The sequence below is a fragment of the Adiantum capillus-veneris genome, chromosome 16, assembly GCF_014529385.1.
Source record: "Adiantum capillus-veneris isolate H3 chromosome 16, ASM1452938v2, whole genome shotgun sequence".
In the NCBI taxonomy this organism is placed as follows: Eukaryota; Viridiplantae; Streptophyta; class Polypodiopsida; order Polypodiales; family Pteridaceae; genus Adiantum; species Adiantum capillus-veneris.
The window spans coordinates 33,163,465-33,185,197 of NC_140946.1; the positions used below are offsets into that span (position 1 = coordinate 33,163,465).

General features: G+C 44.5%; 2 protein-coding genes and 1 pseudogene across 2 annotated transcripts in view; 2 read left to right on the forward strand and 1 right to left on the reverse strand.

Annotated features, from left to right (window-relative positions):
• Nucleotides 1–1,684: 1,684 nt before the first annotated feature.
• On the reverse strand, nt 1,685–5,695 carry LOC147438829 (uncharacterized; annotated as a pseudogene).
• A 974-nt stretch (nt 5,696–6,669) lies between these two features.
• Nucleotides 6,670–6,986, forward strand: LOC147438830 (uncharacterized). Its single transcript, XM_086484204.1, has 2 exons — nt 6,670–6,686; nt 6,767–6,986. The coding sequence occupies exons 1-2, from the start codon at nt 6,670–6,672 to the stop codon at nt 6,984–6,986; spliced, it is 237 nt and encodes a 78-aa protein (XP_086340330.1).
• Nucleotides 6,987–7,104: 118 nt separating this feature from the next.
• LOC147438831 (F-box/LRR-repeat protein 10-like) overlaps nt 7,105–21,733 on the forward strand; it is a 34,313-nt gene continuing 19,684 nt past the window's right edge. Inside the window, exons 1-2 of the mRNA XM_086484797.1 lie at nt 7,105–7,372; nt 7,507–7,712. Of these exons, the coding sequence (XP_086340923.1) occupies nt 7,229–7,372; nt 7,507–7,712 (350 nt within the window). The 5' untranslated portion in view covers nt 7,105–7,228. The remainder of the gene's footprint in view (nt 7,373–7,506; nt 7,713–21,733) is intronic.

The following is a 21,733-nucleotide window of genomic DNA, read 5'->3' on the forward strand; positions in this document are numbered from 1 at the left end:
GCCTAAAAAAATATTAAAAAACAAGCAAATGTATACGTGTCCTCCATCCGATTGACTTACATCCATGGTCCACAATTTGGACCCAAAATCCACCCACCTCAGTATGGTCTTTTGCAGACCAAAAACTTATGAAGCATTAAAACAAAGCATGGATTTGCCCCTAAAGGGACCCCTTCGAGCCCAAAGTTGATTCTTAAAGGCTTGAATGAGCCTTGTCCTTATCGCACATAATGTAAGCATCAAATTTAATTTTTCATTCTCGTGATGATGATGTAAAAAGTTTCATTTCTTGATATATTGTCGCATATTTAGAGCCGGTTCTCACACGTGATTAAGGGTATCAATGTGGTTTACATTCTTCCCAAGATTAGAATGTACATGAGGTGCACATTCACTATTCCTTAAACTCAAAATGTTTTTAATAGTGAGTGATTCCTTTGTATTAAGCATGAAGATAGGTGTTGAATGGGAAATTAAATCACTCTTAGGATTTGAAGGGGCCTATTCTTTCAAAAGACTGCATTGAAAATAGTACCCTTTCCTACGGAACCGGCAATAGGTGTAGTAGCAACACCATCATAGGGCGGCACGGGCGGAGACAAAGCAACACACGAACTCGTCAATACGATAGCAATGACGTTATTGCATCATAGTTTTTTTTTCATTCAAGTTATTTATTATAATCATTTAGCCAAGGGGTTGTTCAGACTGATGTTAATCGGATTTCATTCGATGACGGGTGCCTTCAAGATGTGTATACTAAATGAGGCTTGGTCAAGCCCCACAATTATCTACTTTGATAATTTCTCTGTAATGGGATTAGACACTATCCTGACTCATGAATGTGGTCAACGGTAAGACCTTCTTGATGCAAAGCCCTAACTTGTTTTATAACCCACTCTCATGAGGTTGACGGGTAAACCTAAACCCGAGGTTTGGACGTAAACCAAAAACCTCGCATGATGGTAGCTCATAAGTAGCACCAAGTTGTGAGAAAATGTAAAACTTATGGTTGGCGAGTATACACAAAACTCATGGTTTCATGAGAGTGTAGGACTTACTTCAAGGGAGTGTGTGATTATGCAAAGTTGGGCTGAAGGGGGTGATTGTTGGGGTCAGCCCAACTTGGGTGGGCACACCATTGTGTCAACAAGTTGTAATGCTTATCAAAGGCCTAAAATGTAAATGAGAACCTGTCTTTTTGTGTGCCATGTAAACCTTATTTTATCTTCTCGTTCTCCTGTCTACCTATGCCTGTTGTGCGCTATCACCTACCATAGCTCCTTCCCAACATAAAAAATGGCTTAAGAAGTGAAGATGTACGTCAAATTCTAGCGGCCTTAGTGTGATTATGGGATAACGTAGAGCCTGGTCACGTGGACTTCTCAACATCATTCCGGCCCGATCATCCGGTTGATGAGACGCACCATCATTGGTTGCAAAGGGTTGGTCAACTGCTAAAGCAAGGGTTGAAAAAATGTAAGTGCTCAACCAACAGGGCGGCTACTCTATAAAATGGAGAATCTTGGTGCTTACGAGGCAATACCGGTGTTCACGAGAGAATCCGAGCAGCTTTCGAGAGAACTGAATTGATATGCTTCTCTCTCTACTTTTACCTGCTAGCAACCGACTGACAAGCAGGAATTCATGCCGCACAACCAGGCTCCTAGTCTTTAGGACAAGGCTAAAGATTAGGGTGGTTACAGACTGCCCTTGAGTGCCCAACGCCTGCCCAAACATTGAGCACCTTTTAAAAAACTTGTCCACCCAATATTGGGCACTGGTGTTTACAGACACAAGTTTGGGCGTTGAAACTTATATAATAAAAAATATCAATCTGTTATGCGCAATAGCAAAACCAAGCATTTTTTTCACGCATCAGCCACATCAGCTATCAACAGAAAGTTATCACTACGTGCAGCCACAAATTCGCTATCAGCTCTAACAGCAAGACATACGATTGCGTTAAAAAGTGCTCCGCCAGTATGACAAGACTGTTGTTGCAAAACAAGATTACGCTTTGAAGACTAGAACGAATCAAAACACCAGCAAACCATAGAGACTAAACCATGCACAACACAAAATCGTACATTCGACCTACAAGACAAATTGATTGTTCATTCACGACCACCAAGACAACCACTGCAAGACCTACAAGACATTGATTTGTACTTAACGACCTGCCAAATAAAAATTGTACAGTCGACTCATCGAAATGATTCTCGAATGCGTAAACAACAAATCATGAGTGGAGACATAACCTTGCAAAACAGCACTGCACGGATTTGTACTTGATGACCTGCAACAGAACTGCGCTAACAACAACATTATCCAGCAAGTACATAAAAATTGTACATTCAACTCATCAGAACAATTCTCGAATGCATTAACAACAAAACATGAGTGAAGACAAATCTCGAAAGCATTAACAACAAAACATGAGCAAGTACTCTCCAATACATAAAAGATAGTTGAGCTACACGCTCTCAAAACTCTCGTCAGCAGAATCATTGTCTCCAAAAACCGCAACAGCATTTCTTCACTCTCTCTCTCCTTAAACATCACTCTAGCAATGTTATCTCGCCTATGTGCCCCACTAACAACAACATCGGAAGAAACATTGCCTCCATTTTGTGCCCTCTCTACTGCTTGTGAAGAGTCAGAGTCCATCAAGCAAGAGACTTCTGCAAGAGCGTCATTTAATCTGCTACGAACTGTTGTATCCAAGCTTGTGGCATCCAATTGAGCTTGGGCCCGTTGTAGCTCACCCTGGGCTTCTCGAATCCACCCTTCATCAAATGAATCTGCGTGAATAATACACATGTTATGGAGGACCAAGCATGTTTGGATCATCTTTGGCACATTCTGCAAAAGCATGTCACAACGCTTTAGAAGGATTCTGAACCGAGCTTTGAGCATTCCAAAAGCGCGCTCCACAAGCATTCTCGAACTGGATTGGATGTAGTTCCAAAAGTACCTCTCTAAAGATAAGCCGTCTTTACTACCTTTGAAAGGTGGAAGCATCCAGAATCTTGCTGGATACGCACAATCCCCCAAGAGACAATAATTGCCTAGGCAACCTGCTTCACATTTTTGACCTAGATGACTCCGTTGAAATACATTCCAATCATGCATGGACCCTGCCCACCCTATGTCGTAATCCCAAACAACGCAATTTGCGGCCACTGTCATCTGCAATATAATTGAGTGGAATCCCTTTCTGTTGAAATAGTCCTCATGATTGGCTCGAGGTGCAATGGTTGGCACATGGCTACCATCTACTGGACCTATCACAAAAGGAATACCGTGGATTGACTCAAAATCCTTGGCAAGGCTTTGCATCCTGTCAGTCGAAGGCCACTTGACAAAAAGATCATGCAGACCGGAAGAAGACACTGCATCGCAAAATTGGATGACAATCTCTTGTGCTGCGGCTATGGAGATTGAGTACATGTCTGCAATACTTTGGAGACTCGCCCCTGAAGCCAAACGATGTAAAGCTACACATACTCTTTTCTCAACAATGATTGCCTTGCGACAATTTGTGTCAGAGTGGCGCATCTTTGGAGCTAACCATGCTATCAAGAAATTGAAGGTGTCTCTGCTCACTCGAAGCCTGCTCTTGAACATCTTGTCGGAGTAGCTACCATTCAAGCACTGCTCCATGAATGTGTGTGGCCGGGGATATGCCCAACATGCTCTATTCTCATGCCTTCTCCTCCCTGTGCGCGCTGCTCTGGCTGGGATTACTCGACCAATGAAACAAGTAAGAACATGAACTTGGTACATGTAGTCAACCATGCCAGCATCGTCATATTCTACAAGCTCTAGAGCTGCGATTGCACCAATAATTAATGCAAAGAAGCAAGCAAGAACCACCCGCTCATCCTCCATAGCCTGTGACAGAAGTATATATCACTTTTTGAACTCAACCAAAAGAAGACATTGATACATATGGTTATTTGGATTAATGAACAACAAATAGAGACAACAAAGCACGAGACATAGAAGAAAAACCAAAAAAATATGTCACATGTCACAACATTAAATATCAAAATACATAATTGCGTCTTTTTTAGCAAAAATAGGGGCTGTTAGTGAGAATGAGGATTTGCAAAAATGGAGAAGTGTACTGCATTTGGGCCTTCTTTGCTGCCAAGCTGATCCCGACGTGAGACCAGTTATGAGAGAAATGCATCAGGCCCTTAAGGGTTGTGTTATCTTGCCACTGAAGCATTCCTGGACTTTGTATCCAACACCATCTGCGAGGACAGACACAGAAGTGGATACAACAACATTACAGCTTGAACTTCTGGAGTTTTTCAGCCTACCTCACTCATCCCTTTTGCTGAGTGTGCATCTGTAATATACCACAATTAACAGGTAGCCACACAAGTAATTAACAGGTAGCCACACAATTCGAGTTTTAATGGCAGCAGAGAGTTGCTTAACATGTGAATTGGGGAACTCTTTTCCATAAGCTTTATGAGAGACAACAAAGCTCGAGAGATAGAAGAAAAACCAAAATAAAATGTCACATGTCACAGCATTAAATATCAAAATACATAATTGCGCAAAGCATCTCTACAAAGGGATCATTTCATCAATCTTTTTTGAAATTTTTCAATACATCCAAGAATCCAACAAATGCATTATTGAGAGATGCTAAAAGTTTAAGCTTCTCAGCCTGCTTGGCCTTGCGAGCTGCTTCTGATTCCTTTTGTTGAGCTGCCATGATCTTGGCGGTATTTGCCATATCAACAAGGGAGTCCTCTATTTTTTTGTCCTTTCGTTGTCGCTGGTCTCGAGAAGGGCCTAATACTCTTTCTTTTGCAGCTGATGATGCACCTTCTCCTACGTCCTTTGTTGCCTGTGCCTGCGAGGGACTCACTGAATCTTGCTGGTCAATGTTGTTGGAGTCGCCAAGTGCGGAAGCATGAGACTCGCTGACTACATTCGCTCTGTTATGCATGTATTCATCCACTATATCGTACCAATCACAGGTTATCCTACGATCATTACCCGATATAGATTTGTGAGCTTTGTCTTTCTTATACGCATCATAAACGCGTCCCCATTTTTTCCTGCAAGCTTGGCCATCTTTGTCACATTCTGGAAAAAGCAAAGCAAGCTGTGTCGCAACCTTTGACCAACGATCTACACCCTGTTTGGGAGGTTTCCCAAAGTCATCGTGCATAGTGCCACGAATGTGAATGAGTTGCACAACCCAAGCATCCTTCCAGTTCTCTCTCCCCTTCTTGTCTTTGCTGCCCTCATCTGGACTAGCCATGCTGGCTTGATTCTTCTTTCTTCCTTTGCCTCCACGGCTTGTAGTGTTCATCACTGGTACCACTTCGCTTGTTATTGCTTGAATCCTTCGCTTGTCCGGCAATTTGGGTAGCCTACCTTCGTCCCCATTTATGCCCTTGCTGGTATCTCCGTCCATTGTTATTGTTGTTGTATCAGCCTGCGGAGGTGAAGGAAAAGGACTCCGTTTTGCGATGTGTTGAGTCGCTGGTCGTATGGGTGGATGAAATGGCCTGAAGCCAAATGGAGATCCTCCAAAAGTGGAGATGGGAAAGCTACCTTGACCAAGTGAAGGAGAGTATGGGCTTTGAGAATACTGGGACAGTAGAGGAGTGAACTCACAATCCTGACTCGCTTGGGAGTAACTAGAAGGACTTTGTGAATCCATTTCCTAAGAAAACAATATAAGATCAATAGGGACTAAACTCAAATCAAGACCATCAAGAAAGAAAGGGACATAGCAACACCATCATCATTATTCTGGCAAAAGTAAAAGCACTACTACTTGCAATAAATTTAAAATGTATGCAATACCTAGAGGAAGGAAAGCACTAAGGAAAGGCAAATGCTAAAGACAACATATGTGAGAAAAACATAAGCAGTAACTCCATAGCACTCTCTTAAAAAGGTTGTGAAAAGACTCTTGGCTTTCCAATGTCTCTAATCTTTTCATTGACCATACCATTCAACTTTCGCCTAAGGTTAAAAGTCATCAATTCTTCCAATTCATGCGTTTTTCCTTCTTTTTCCAAAAATGTGGAGACGTACTCGAAAAAATCTATCTATCTGTCTCTGAAAGGCTCTAAGAAAATAAAACCTTCTATCTATTTGTATCCTATTGGCTCTTCAAAGATAAGATCTATCTATCTATTATATCCTACTGGCTCTTGAAAGATAAGATCTATCTACCTATCTATCTCCTAATGGCTCTTGAAATAAAAATATCTACCAATTTCTCCTAAGATGTCATTGGGGATTATTCCCTGCACTTTGAGAACATTAAAACGCAAAGAATTCACAGAAAAGGAACTAGAACAAGAAAAATGGAGCACAATGATGATGCGGCGACATCATTCCCTTTTATATGGCATTTGCCCCTTGACTTTCCGAGTACCACAAACTCTCAGCCTTTCATAATCTTCACATTCACATTCTATAACCTTCACAAACACATTCGATTTCCCATGTTTAGACTAGTGAAAAGTTATTCATATTTCTGAAAAATTGTGGCACCTCACATCAGCATAGAAAAACTACTTCTACTTAAGCAACCTTATTAAACCAAGCCAGCTTATTTTAACTGAAGCAGGAGTCAAATGCACAAAATAAACTTGAAATACCTGGAGTGTCAGGGCTGCAGAGATGAAGAGCCAGCAATGGTGAGAGGCGAAGGCTCCCTCAGTATTTCTTGCAGGCTGCAAAACAATGCGCTCTCACCTCCTTTTCAAATGATGTGCAGGCTGCAGAAAACCGCGAACGCGATAAGCGGGAAAGGGATGCTTGCAAATGATTGGTGCTCATCATGCGTGCCCATCCTTGGACAGCTGTGGCTGGCTGCCCGATTTCGTTCGAAGTATGGGCATGCGCTGGCAGATGACTCAGCTCATGCGCGCGATGTTCAGCTCTCGGTGTGTAAGGGCTTCTTCGACGGCGTGCAATGCTATTGGTCCAGCGTTTAAAAAACGGGTTGTCCACCTGCAGTGTGTAAGCAGCCTTAGAACGTCAACATGACAAACATGTAAAAACAGGGATTTTGGGTAATAACTAGTACTACACACTTCATGAAATACAATTGGGGGCCTGAAAGCCACTCTCTCTTTCTCTCTATCTGCGAGCACAGCAGATAGTGTGAAACCCGCACCCCCTCCCCGCGGCCCCCCGCTGCAAGCTTGGACGCCCCTTCTGCCCCGCGCCAAAGGACATGGACGAGTTGCCGGACGCAGTGGTGCAGAATATCCTTTCACGCTTAGACGTGCCCTCCCTCTGCTCTGCTGCTTCGTCTTGCCGCTACCTCCTCGTTTCCGCATCCCTACTCATCCCTCACTTGGACAAGCTTCACCTGCTGGTAAGTGACTGCCCGTTCTGCTCATCCTTCTTCTGTGTAATTCTGCATTCTTTTTAAGACGAGCACATTGCTTCGCATCTTTCTCAGCGCCTCTTTTATTTTAGTTGCTCAGGCATTTTGGGGTGGTTTTCCAGGAACTTGCTCCAAGAGTACACGATTTGAAGCGCTTGCTTCATCACAATTCAAAACTGCGGAGTTTGAAACTGGATTGTTCGCAGCTGACGGATGAAGCTTTATGTGTCGTTTTGAAACCTAGCCTTGAAGAAATACAATTGCTAAATTGCGATGGGTTCTCTTCGGAGATTCTTTCAGATATTGGAGAGCATTGTCCTGGATTAAGGTGCCATCTATTACGCAGAGTCATCAGCTTATATGTTCAGCATTTACCCAGAAAATGATTTTTGCATTCACCAAAACAGGCATCTTAACGGATAATTTTGGCATAAATTCAACAAACGTGATGCATAATTTGACATTGTAAACCTTGAAGCCAACAAGAGTGGCTAATCTAGCTGGATTGCCTCATACAATTGCTGTAAAGTAGCATACGACATTAAGGAAATGAATGTTGTACTTTTGAAATTGAGTTCTAGAAAGTTCTTCTCATGTTTACATTCAGTCAGTAGTTGTGCACATAGCTCTTAAACATAATAGAGCTTGATTACTGGCAGTGGAATGTTTTCATCTATAGCTAAACGCTCCCCAAACCGCAACATGCATCATTTAGAGGTTCCAAGTATAACTACATGCTCCCCAGACTGTAGTTTGTGCTGTTCAAAGTTTATCAAACAATGTTGAAACTAGCATTGCAATCATAATCGATAAAATTCCATTGGCACCTAGACAAATTCAAAACAGATATAATCTATACCAAACAATTTGCAAACAATGTTCTTAAATAGTGTTCCCAAAAGTATCTAAATACAAATCAAAACAAATATCATTCGGGGTTGGTTTTTGTAAGTTTGACTTGCCATTCTGATTTAGGGTGATGTTCTTGTCGCGGACCTGAATGGTAGAATCGTTTTTATTGTGCGAAGGCACTCCCAAATGAGTGTCAAGAGTGCCCCAACTTCATGATGTGAAAGTCCACCTTTCCATGGTACTTTTGAATGGTGACATAAAGGGCACTAATAAGCGGGACAACTGTGGTTGTATCTCATGGAGCCAGGTCTGCCTCAATGCCTCCAACAAATTGGTCATAATCAAAAGTCCATAAGCTTGAGGAATTTGGGTGGATGAAATATCCGGTGGCTCCTAGATCAAAGAAGATAAGTGCTTTGTGGCCACAAATCTTTCCATAGGCTCTACACAATTCCTTGGAAGCATTCGGTTCAAAAATTGCATGAATATTTGGAACAAGTGCCACTGTGGTTTTGGCATTATTGGCGGGAGGTTTATCACCTATATGGGGACAAAAATAGGAAGTGTGTTCCGTCTGATAACATTCGAAGCCACCTTCCTTCTTGTTGAAGGGAGACAATCGAGGTCGTGAAGGTGGAGGCCAAGTGTAGCGATAATCCTGAGAATTTTTGCATTGTGGTCAAGGATTTTGACTAGTGGTTGTGAGTTGGTCCTCCGTTGTGTAAATTTTTGTCTTGCTTCAAGAGTTTGTAACCAACCGCATCATGGTCCACGAGCTCTTGTATAGTAGAGATTTTCTTGGACAAACAATATTCTTGAAGTGGTGATGGCAGTTCAATGGTGTGGCGCTCAAACCGGTCGTTCAAGGTTATCAGTTCGAAGTAAGAGACCAGGAGGTGGATGTCCAAAAGCTTCTGGCTGTAGTTGTCAGTATTTTCAGTGGCCGAACATTTTCACTCCATTCTGCTAGAAGCTGTACCTCATATAAGTTCATGTGTCTTTGGGGAAAAATATTCTTGAAAGCTTGCCAAGTCCATGGAGCGTTAGGCTTTGTGGCTATAGAACTCCACCACTGCATAGCATTATCTTTGAAAAACCGGTTGCTTGAGAGATTTAGGATCCTTCTGTGTAGTTTCCCAATCAATAGATATTGTCGAACTGTTGAAGGAATTGCAAGTCTTTCTTCTGATCCTTCACTCCCGAAAAAGTAAAAAAAATTTACCGTAGATCCACGGTCTTTGAAGTCTTTGGGTTGATTTGCTGCAGGTGGCGGTGGTGGATAAGGAGGCGGCACTAATGTCAGATGGTGCTATCATGTGTTTGAAGACTTCCCCAAGAGGAATAGAAGATTGGGTGGGCTGGTGAGAAGAAGCCCTTGGACTTCTTGTGTCAGTTGCAGTGGAATTGAAATGGTGAAATCTAGACTTGACACTTCCACAAATCTTTACTTCTTTCCTTGTGTCAATGTGTGCTACTTAGAGATGGTTCCTTTTATTAGAGAGAGAGAGAGAGAGAGAGAGAGAGAGAGAGAGAGAGAGAGAGAGAGAGAGACCCGATAGGGTCCCAACCAACCCTCTCAAGGCCCACCCCACACCGTTGCCGATGTGGTATTGCTTTCGATCGCGTAAATGGCTATATACACATGCAATCCCTCAAGTGCAAACTCTACTTACTCGAACGCGGAATGTCACCGAGGCAAGGTAGGATCAAAATGTATGTACGGATCCGTTCCGTACCGTATGGACATATTGTACGATCCATACAATACAGATCGATCCGTACAAGGCACTTTTTATTTATTTTTTAATTTTTGGAAGATAAGCATGGTTGAGGGTTTTTGATGCATTTTTGCTGATTTATGGGCGACCAAACCAGTTCTCATTTGAGCTTAATATGCCTATTCAATCATCAATGTCGTCTAAACTTTCATCAATGTCGTCTAAACTTTGAAGTCTCTTGCAGTAGTTACACAGTATGTGGTTTTCTTGTAAAACATGTCTTTAAATGCCTCTAAAAGTTGTTGCCCTCTCTTGTTTTTTTATCAGAAATGTCCTAGAAAGTTTGTTAAATTGAGTTTTTTTTACAAGAGTACGTATTTTTACGTACATAATTTTTTCCCCTGTACGGAACAACGTACAATACGTACCTATACGCTGCCATGTACAGTACGTTTGGAACCACCTTGCACTGAGGTAACTCTTCAAAATGAAGCACCTCTGGGGCTGATTTGATGCACCTTTGGATCCATCTCGATGAGGGGTTGCTGATGGCCACCGAAGGTCGATTTGGGGCTGATTTGCGCTCCCGATGTGAGAGGAATCAAGGGCTGAAAGCTGGCTGCAAAAACGTAGATATGGTTGCAAAAACGCAGCAAATCCGTTGCTTAAAGCAGGGCTGAAAACGCAGATGGTAATGATGTCATGGACAGCAATGGGAGCACTCGATCCGCTGAGGTAATGCCCGAGAAGAGGCTCAATGGGCTGCCGAAGTACGGGGTTGTATTGGAGAGGCTAGCGTTAGCAGATTTGGGCTGGTTCTTGCGAGGGGAAGGGCTGGAATCTGAAAACGCTGGGCTGATCTGTTGAAAGCTGAAAAGATTGGGCTGATCTGCTGAAATTTGGGATCGGGAGCAAAATGCCAAGCTTGCAGATGCAATGCAAAAACGCTGGGCTGAATACTAGCGCTTGCAAAACTTATGAGAATTTAGAAATGCTTGGCAATGGGTTCCCTTTATAGTGGATTTTTAGGTCAAGTCGGGAAATTTGTGCTAGGTCGGACAAATGTGCAAATGTGCGCACATGGGAGTTTTTTGACGATAACTCACAATTCTATGACCCATTTGACGAATTGTCTGAACTGACACGTTCCTCTAACCTAACCTACATGCTTGTCATGTCAGATGCCCACCGTAGTGTAATATCATCTGTGAGGATTAGTGGTGCTAATCCTATATTTAAGACTAAAACATCATACTTAACATCAAACTGAGACTCAAGAGACTGAATGTGTGTTTGATTGATTGAATGAATGCTTGAAAACTGAGTACAATAGGCTCCTTATATAGGAGACGAAGAGACACAAATGAAAAGGCACGTCTCATTGTGAAGACATGACTTTAGACGTTGATGGGGCTCGGGCAAACACACCTAGCCACAACCCTCACACTATTTCCCGTAGCTCAAATGCACACATTGGCTAGCTCTTTGAAAGCAAACTCCTCTAGCAAAAACACTCACTCTTAACAGCGCACAGATGGAAGTCTCTCTCTCTCTCTCTCTCTCTCTCTCTCTCTCTCCACACCCACACAAAGTCCGGAGCCAACGCTACCACGGACGAACTGCTCGAGACAAGAATCAAACAAGACAAGATTAAGGTTGAGCCAAAGAAAACCATAAATCACAAAAGAAACTAGATACAATGATGGCATCTATCATATGTGAGCTTTTGGAGCACCCTTGTGTCCTTCTTGAGCCCTGAACTCGACTGGCCCTTCCTCTCTCTCTTTACTTACACCTTGATCATGAGACCTTCCCCTCCACTTGATCTGTCTGCGTTGACTACCCCATGGCCCTCCATGCCTGCAACCCCCCTCGCCTCAGAGTTCTTCTTTTTGATCAGCCCTCTACCTGTTGTCGGAGTTGCACTTCACTTCCAATTGGCCCCTCAGCTCTGGCTGGCTGCGCTACAAGCCGGCTAGCATCTTACTTGGGAGATCCCCTCTCTTTATCCGGTCGGCCTAGCTGAGCATGGCGACCACCCTGGCTCGGAGACACCCTCGTGTAGCATGCTCTCTCTGGCTTGGCCATCCCCTGCTGAGCTCGACCTGTACTCCACAAATGGCTAGCGCCCTTAGGTCTCGGCCTTCATCACCTACTTTCGATCTCTTCACGTGTAGGCTCAGGCCTCGACACTAGCTGTTGCTTCTATCCGGCACACGGACCCCCAAGCATGGGCTCCCTCTTCCTCTGAAACTGGCCGCCCCAGCTCTGAACGACGTCCTCCTCGGAGCTTCTCTGCACGCTTCAACCCTCCTAATTATACGCCCATATCAGGGCTTCTTCCACTGGAGTAGGCCGCCCTAGCTTCCCTCCAGAGAAGTCTGCAAGCCTTGCCTTCCTCTGGCCCTCTCTCGTGCCGTGCTCCCTTTGCTTGCTAGCTGCCTGTCAGTAGTTCCTTACTGTTGCTCGTCGCGAGCCGGCCGCTTCAAAGAGCCCCTCCTATACTTCAAGCTGGCCAAGCACGTGCGGCTTCTGGCCCAGAAGCGTTCTCAGAGCCCACCGTTTTCCTGCTCATGGCCCCCTCTGCAGCCCGCCCTTGCAGCGTCTCCCAACTAAGCTCCTCCTCTTAAACTGGCCTTGCTCGGTGCAGGTCTCATGTGATATGGCAATCATGATTGCCGTGCTCTCTTGAGGGCCCCCCTCAACTATCTTCGTCTGCCTTTAAATATCACTCCTCTCCTCTGGTTCCAGGTGAGTTGAGCTCCTTCCTTGAGCATGGCAGCTTCTTTCGATTGCCGTGTGCTCGTTCTGAGCCCCCGCATCCTCTTTATAGCCTCCTGCAAGTAGGAGCCTGGAGAGTGTTCTTGGCATGGCCGTCATGCTCCGCTTGGTGCTCCTTGCTTCACACACACCCCAAGCTTCTTTTCTTGCCGGCGGTGGCCCATGCGCAGGCCCATGCTTGGAATTATAATTGCAGTCGGCCTGACATTTTTAAGATTCTTAATCGCCTTAAAAAAACTTCAGTCGAGGGTGGGTTCCCACCAACCTTCCCTTTTCAAGGTCGTGAACTTCAAAATCCTTCCCTCTTGACCATTACAGAGAATCCGGCTTTAGCCATGGCAACTGCAACCTCATGGCATCACAATAGTTTCAATTTGTAGGCGTACCATCATTGGTGGAGGCTGATGCGACACGCCAAACCAAAGATACCCAGTGTACCACAAGAGACATCATTGTAATTGGCTATCCTTGCAGGCTGCGCACACAGTAAGAAACTTATATGAAGCCAATTCGTTTGATCACAAATATTCACAAGATACTAGGATTGGACCATAGCCCTTGAAACCCGTCTATCTCCTTCTCTTTCGTCACTCATGACTCTGACCTTCGATGCTTGATGGTGGCCAAAACTCTTCATGCTCGGCTGTCATCTTTAGTATTCAAAGAATTGTCTTCGTTGAGCTCAATTTTTTGAAGCTTCCATTGAGATGCACCTCGAAGCTACGTCTTCACTATCTGCATAGGCATTACACATATAGCCAGTCCTAGGGTTGTCGGGCTTTCAGATGCATTGGCAGATGAAAATCCGGAGTCCACACATCCTTTCAGCGAAGAGCTACAACCATTGGAGGAAGAATTGCAACCGTAGAGCAAAGGGGGTGTGACCAGTTGTTGAAGGAGTGTGGCTTTTGGCGAAGAGGCATGTCTCTTGAGCGAAAGGTCATGACCATCCAAGCATAGGGGTCCTCCTTGGCACGGCACTTTGCGTATTCTAATGTTGATAAAACTTTGGAAAAGCATTGTATCTTCAAAAATTTTCAGTCTTTAGAGTTATCTGAAACCTTTTCTTCTGCGAAACCTTTTTGCTTTGACTGCTAAATCCCATCTCCTTGCATTATTCAAAGACTTTTTAGAGGAATCTGGCATAATCAGGTTGATTGCAACAAAGGATTGATCTTCAAAATCCTTCATGTGATGTAAAAACTTTTGGCTTAAGATCTACCAATAACTGCGAAATATTTGGCGAAGAGGAAATCTTCTCAAGGCATTTTCAGATGGAGGAATTTCAAGTTTAGTAATCATTGGAGAGGATTTTGGCTTGAGATTGTAATCATCTTTCAATAATGAATTTCAAAATTCTTCAGAATCATCTTAAAAAACTGTCACTTCATGACTTGCAATTGGCATACCATCGTCCAACAAAGAATCAAAGAAAGCATAGTCGTCTTCAGACTCGGAACTGAGGCTTTAGAAGAAGGTGGTGGAGAAGCAAGATTAGTCGTCCGAGAAGTTGTAGGACGACTTCGAGAAGCGTTTTGCGTTTGCATATGATCCAAGCGAGTGTGAAGTGACGCGAGGCTTGCGGAAAGTGTGGCCATCTGCACCTTGATAAGAGTAAGGGCATCATCTGATTGACCTTGTTTGTCCTGAGAAGTCGGCATGGCTACGCCTCTTGAACAGGTGTAGGAGCAGGTTCTGGGACTTTAGTCGGGGAATTGGGAGTGTCCGGAATCACTATCACCTCTCGCGGAGGATTTTTGGGTAAAACGTCCTTCGGAACAGCATCTATATACGAGATGGAGGGAATATGCACGTAATCCCTGTCGGCCATCGCAGAGAGGACGAAATGCTGCCAGCGCTAGAGGAGAGATGAGAGAGGGCAGCGTTTGAATAATGGCAACGGTGACTGCTCGTCATGTTTTTTTACGTAAGATGGCTGAAGGTTTTGTGGGTATAAAAGGGTGCTTTCACATTACCCTTTAGTTAATGGGTTGGAACTTGGCCTGCCACTTGGGACACTAACATGGGATTAAAAAAAAATAGCGTGCGCTGCTGATTTGGGCCGAATAATCACCAGCGAAAGTGCAGCCAGCGTATTTGCATCCATGAGGCGTGCAAAGTGAAGAGACACGCCTCTAAAGGACATTCAATGAAGAGGCGCGAAAAGTGAAGGGGCACGCCGTCGGGAAGGGTGCAAGCATGGAAACAAAGCAGCTAGCCAAAAGGCACGCACACACACATCTAGCTTTGGTAGGCCTTCATTTACTTTGTTGACTCCATAATCTTTTATCTGCTCTATGTATATATTACAGATAGTGCATGGTAAGAGTTACCTCATAGGACGCGAGAGAAGGACTCCATCGTTCTTCAGCTGCCATACAACTCTGGAGAGAGGGTAGGGTAGCGGCGAGGGTGAGGGATGCACAACCTTCGGGTCAAGGGATTTTTTTTTCTTTGATACTAGTGTGAGGGTTAGTGGTGCTAATCCTATATTTAAGACTAAAACTTCATACTTAAGATCAAACTGAGACTCAGGAGACTGAATGTGTGTCTAATTGATTGAATAAATGCTTGAAAACTGAGAACAAGAGGCTCCTTATATAGGAGACGAAGAGACACAAATAAAAAGACACGTCTCATGGTGAAGAGACATGACTTTAGATGTAAATACACATCCTTTTGGCGAAGAGCTGCAACCATTGGATGAAAAGCCGCAACCGTAGAGCGAAGGGGTGTGACCAATCGTTGAAGGAGTGTGGCTTTTGGCGAAGAGGCATCTCTTGAGTGAAAGGTCGTGACCATCCAAGTGTAGGGGTCCTCCTTGGCATGGCACTTTGCGTATCTGCAACTAGGAGTAGATATAATACTGTAAGTTGTAACATAGTCATAATCGTGACATCATCTGTCAAAATGCTTGCACAAACCATTTATGCAAGAGGGTTTCAAAACTGGAAAACCTAGCCTAGTGGACTCGTCCGAATATGCAAGTCCTGAATAAGCTCACAATATTGCCGGAACTAATGCTCCTAGGATTCTAGACACTTCTACCTAGGGATAGGTACAAAATTGGCTCTTGAAGTCGATGAAGCATGTCCACGTGGCCTTCCAGATGATGTCCTCCATGGCTACTCTTGAGAGAGGCTCCTCTGGGTGATGTGGAAATGCCAAAAAGACAGGGATGGTGAGGATACATCTACTCGCAATCAATGGACTGTCTCCTGGATCAACGATTCTCTTGTTGGTTACCGGCCAGCCTTTGCTGCCCCAACTCGAATGGTGTGAACCAACCTGCAAACCGGATGGATGGGCGTAGAGCGAATGGCTGGATATGCAAACGCTGATGCCCACAAAGGTTAGCGGTCCCTACGCGAGAAGATTGGTGAGAGCAACGCCGAATGGGAGATGAAGATGGATATGTCCTTTGGAATGCCCAAGTATCATGGCAAGTCCTCTGTATGATGTCTCATGAAACCGCTAAAGAACTCTTCAAAGATAGAGGCTCCTCTTGGGGCTTCGACTAGATTGCTGTATGATGGAAGCTCTAGATGAATGCTCGTCTCTGCAGCGGATGTGGTTGCGTAGGCTCGCGATGCCTGTGAACGTCGGCTGTGTGTTGCTAAATTGGCTTTATGTGACAGGAAAATAATTCTAAATGAATTATTGGATTTATAAGTGAGAGGGTTTTCTCGCTTGGAACACCAGGAAAAATAAAATTATTGGAATTTTAAGTGAGAGGGCTCTTCTCACTGGAGACATCCGAGTACAGAGTATTTCTAGTGCGTCATTCAGAGTAATGACGGGAGCACTGTAAAAGGGAACATCTGTAAGGCCACCAAGAACGGGTACTTCTGATGGGTCACATTGGATGGGTGACAGAGAGCATCGAGAAGAAGTATCCGACCATGCGGGAACGGACATCTTTGATGCGTCATAAGATGGGTGACATAGAGCATCGTGAAGGAGATTGTACCGTAAGTTCGGCAGGAAAGGACTAGGTGATGGGTATTCCTGATCCATAGTCGAGAGGAAATTCCGAAATGTGTTAGAATTGTGCACAAGGAAAAGCAAGCACTTGAATGAAGATGGGTTCAGAGGAAACTTTGAGGAAAAACAGATGCTTTCTGAGAAAGCGGGATTGCTTTTTGGAAAAGCAGATGCTTTCCCGCGAGGAAGTTTATGTTTGCATTGCAATTGTGCATGTGATTGCATCCAGGGACGCCTGGAAAGTGTTGTAAAAACATTATTTTTAACTTATGAGGTTTTATTGTGTTTTTGGGCAGATTCAGACTATTTTTTTAAAAACGCAGGCTGCCCACTTAATAAGTGGGCAGCCATCTGATAAATAAAGCAACAAACCAGCCAGCGTTTTTTTCTCTCTCTCTCTCTCTCTCTCTCTCTCTCTCTTTTTGGCAGAACAACGCCAAAAAAAAAAAAAGGCCCCGATTTCTACGCGGCAGCAGTGCTTTGCTATCTTTGCCGTGGCCAGGAAGCTATAAAAGCATCACACGCCCTCTCCCAGAGGGAAGACCAATTTTTGCAAGGAGAAGATGCTGCTACAGATTTCAGCCGTGAAGAAGATGTTGCGGGTGATGCCCATGGCTGTCCCAAGTGTACCAAATGTTGCCAAGACAAAGTGCACGAGTTCCCTCGCGAAGAAGTGCCTATGGAGCGTGTTTCCATCGCGACAAGCTGCTGTTTTTTCCTCTGTTTTCAGCCCATAAACGTCGTAGACGGGGCTGACTCACAAGAAGGAACCCGAGAACACATCTCTTTTGTGTGTAGGATTGGAAGAGAGGATTTTCTATGTAGAAATCTCTTCCAAGGAATTGCTTTTCGAGAACCGAGTTGCGTTTCGAGCGTCGAGACTTTGGAGGTAACGATTTTCATGTTATGATGTCTAAGTATTTATTTGCAGGTGTACTTCTCTTAGTGAGGGAGTAGGAGCAGAGGTAGGCTTGAGCCTCTGCAGGAGAAAAGCCAAATCAGCTCAACAGTTTTGTACCCGAGTTTGGGAAGTAGATCCACGGATCGGAGAGATGTAGTCTCTCAAGTTGTGATCCGGAAGTTGGGATTCCCAAGTAAGGACTTTGTGTTCAGGAAAGCAGAGTTCTTCTGCGAGAAGAGGACTCTGGAAACAGAGTTGGAAAAGAGAGTTGCAGGGATGCCATGCCCTGAGTCTGGAAGGTGAGATCCAGAGGCGAGAATCTTGGTTCTCAAGGATTTGGAATAAGGAATAGAAGTTCCTTGGAATAGGTTTTTGCCCTAGGAATAGGAAGCTGAGGCTTCTGAGAACCATCAAGTCTTATTCTAGAACGAACATGGTAATACGTTCGGTTCAAGTGCTTGTATAGACTTCTCCTCAGTAATGAAGATACTATTACGGGGGGGGGGACCAGCCCATCTTTTGGTCCCCAGTATTGTGTCAATCTTCTCACTCTCTCTCTCTCTCTCTATCTATCTATTTCTCTCTATATCCTTTGGCTTCAGTATTAAGTGATAAATTCTATTTATCCGAATACATTTTATGTTGTTATGCGCTCCCGTTTTGTGACACTGTGGGTGCCTCGGATTGGAACCTTTTGGCTCCAGATTGATGGCCACCGATTGCTAAGAAGATGCAGATGGTGTGGACCCGATGTGTTGCCAAAGATGCGAGTTGTGATGCCAGAGGGGTCTCCCAAGGCTCATATAAGCATCAAACATGAAAAGCTGGCGCTGTTCCTTCGAAATCCGAAATTTTCGTACACTGTGATTTACGGCACGATTTCTAGGATGTCTATACAGGTGCCACATCATCGTATTTTGACTCTTGAGGTTTGAAATTTGTCCACCTGATTCTGGCCACTTTCGGGCGCTTAAAAGAGGTCCTCTGTAGTGGAATAGTGTAAGGTGCAACGGAAGTGAATGTTGATCTTACTCAAGATGAGTGCTCCAAACTGTGCTCAAGGGTTCCTTTTACTTGCGGAAGGGAGAGCCTTCCGTTCCTTTAGTGAGAGACTGCAATGATCACAAACAAAGTGAATGCTATTGTGAATGAAGGTGCTGAGACTGAGAGAGAGAGAGAGAAGAATATGACACCAGACGGTTCTCAAACCCTCCTCCAAGGGGCTCCCCTCTCTATGGTGAGAGAGGTCTATGCTATTGATTGCACAAATCTGGTACAATGGTCTAGATGCAATGGACTTGCCGACGATGTCGATGACAATGACGATGAGGACGAGGACGGGCTGAAATCTGAAAACACTATGACTAAAATCTGCAAAACGCTGACTTTCTGCTGAATACTAACACTGTGTCGGCGAGGATGGCAATTGCGACGACGCAGCAATGATGCGTTGAAAACGCAGATGCTGAAATCTATGGACAGCAGGCTGAATCTGAAAACACTGGCTGACTTGACGGTACGGCGAGGATCTTCTGCGGGTAGGTGAGATCTGTGAGGCTAGGGCTGGATCTACTGTGTCTTAAGTGCTGAAAACTGAAAACGTTGATGTGCTGGGCTTCTTCTACCAGAAAGTGCTAGCGCTAGGTTTCTTTTATAGAGACTTAGCAAATTTGCCCTACTCACTTTTTCAACAAAGCACCTATTAAATATTAAGTGAAAATTGAGTAAATTTGGAAAATGGGTTCTATGCACTGTAAAATGCTCATGATGGGTATTGAATGGGTTCTATGCACTGTAAAATGCTCATGATGGGTACTGAATGTCATGCTGATGATCATGTTGTGTGCAACTAGAGGATATGCAACTACTCTAAAGTGCTTGGACATGCACGGCCTACTCACAGGCTCACAAAGGTGCCATAACACTTCTTAAGCTGAATTGAACCCTAGACCTGAAGTAGCTTGTCCACATGCACATAGGGTTAGATGTGTACGTGACATCCCCTCCTTTTCAAAGTGAGGTACCGATCTTTATCATGCAAAAAATGTGTGTCGTGCTTTGGAGAAGAAAGGACTGAGAGTCTCCTTTTCTTGTTTCTTTTCAAGCTTCTCCTGCACATTAGAAATGAGAGGGAAAGAATGATGCCCCTCATCTCCACGAATGATAATGGGAGAGTCACTTTTGGCATTTAGAGTGAGTGTATTGTCTCCCAATCAATGTGAGGGTTATGTTCACGAAGCCATCGAATGCCCAAAATCATATCACATCCTGAAAGAGGAGACACGACAAATTTTCTACGGAAGGCAGCTTGCTGAACAATGAATAACACATCAAGGCACTCTCGTGTAATGAGAGTCCATACCAGGAGCAAAACCTGACACCTCGAGAGGAGTGGTCTTGCTAACCTCCAAGCGGGCTCTCTCCACAAGAGAGACACCAATCACATCATGCATACTGCCTGAATCAAACAAGATCACCATGCATTGAGCATTCACATCATACATGACCATAACACTCTATGAGAGACTCATTAGTTAGATGATCATGAGAAACTTGGGACACACTAGTGTTTTCATTTATGGCATTAACAGAGGATGTGGGTTCTGTGGGTTCTTGAAGTTCATTAGATGCGTTCTTAGGACATGTCTTCTATATATGACCCTTGACGTGACATTGATAACATCGACCTTTCTTAGAATAAATGACTTGTTCTTCTGGCGTTATGTATCCTCCTAGAATTCCATGTGCAACTTTTTCATCTGGGGTGAGCTTAGGTTTAGCAGGTGTATTAGCTTTACCCTTAAATTCATTTTGAGAGTTCTTTTCCGAAGGATTAGAGGAAGATTGGCTAGAAGAGTTACCATTTTTACCATTCTACCGTTCTTATCGTTCTGTGGGTTCTGAGGAGTCTGAGAGGTACTGTGAGAAGGCTTGTTCTCCTTAGGCTTTCCTTTGTTGGGCTTCATCTCTTGTGCAAGAGCAATCGCTACCGCCTTGTTGAGATCTACGGGGTCGAGGACTTCGACATCGAACCTGATGTACTCGTCCAACCCAAAAATAAAAGCCTCTTTACGCTTTGCATCCGATTTGCGTAATTGGGTGCCAAGCTGCAAAACATGGTTAGAAAAGGACATGATTGGAGTACCATTTTGCTTGAGATTGCGCCAATCTTTCTTTAACCGTGCTAAGTACTGAGGTGGCATGAACCGTGCCTTGAGCTTGTCTTGGAAGTTGGCCAATTGAAAGAAAGGGGCGCGCCTTCCTCGATTTCCTCTAGGCGCGTGGCCAACTGTGCCTCTTGCCACGCTTGATACCAATCAATTGCATCACCGACAAGATACATGGGTGCCGTCAAAACTTTGCTATTTCCCGTCTTCTTAGTTGTCAGAAAATAAGCATTAAATTGATGCAACCAAGAATGAATAACATTAGCATCCATCTTACCGTCATACATACTGAACGTCAACTTCTTAGACTTCTCAGTGACGGGGTTGTTGGAATCCACTTCTCGACTTGTGCTACCTGATGATTCGTCCACGTCCTTGAGTGGCTCGGATTTCGAGGTGAGTACCTGTAGGACCAACTCTTTCATGCATTGATCTCTCTGCGTCTCACGTTCTAATTCCAAGGACACTCGTCCGTCTTCGGCTGCCAAGTGCGCTTGCTCACGCTCACGCTCCAAAGCTACCCTTCTTTCTTCGGCCGCCAAGCGCGCTTGCTCACCCTCACGCTCTAAGGCTGCCGTTCTTGCTTCGACCGCCAAGCGCGCTTTCTCACGCTCACGCTCCAAGGCTGTCGTTCTTGCTTCGGCCGCCAAGCGCGCTTGCTCACGCTTACGCTCCAAGGTTGCCTTTCTTTCTTTGCGGTCGCAACCCAAGGCGGTGCGTTGCGCCTCTTGTTGTAGCATCATGTCCATCATCGACTTGACCAAATTCTCCTTAGGATTTGGTACAACCTGTGGCGTAGATGGGGAAGGGGGAGGGTCGGAAAATCCTCCTGGTGGGGAAAATTCTTCGTTCCACCTCCATGCTCATCACCTTCACCAAAGTATCCATTCCGCTTCGGGTGATGACCATACACTGAGACCTTGGGTACGTAACTCGCAAGGAACTT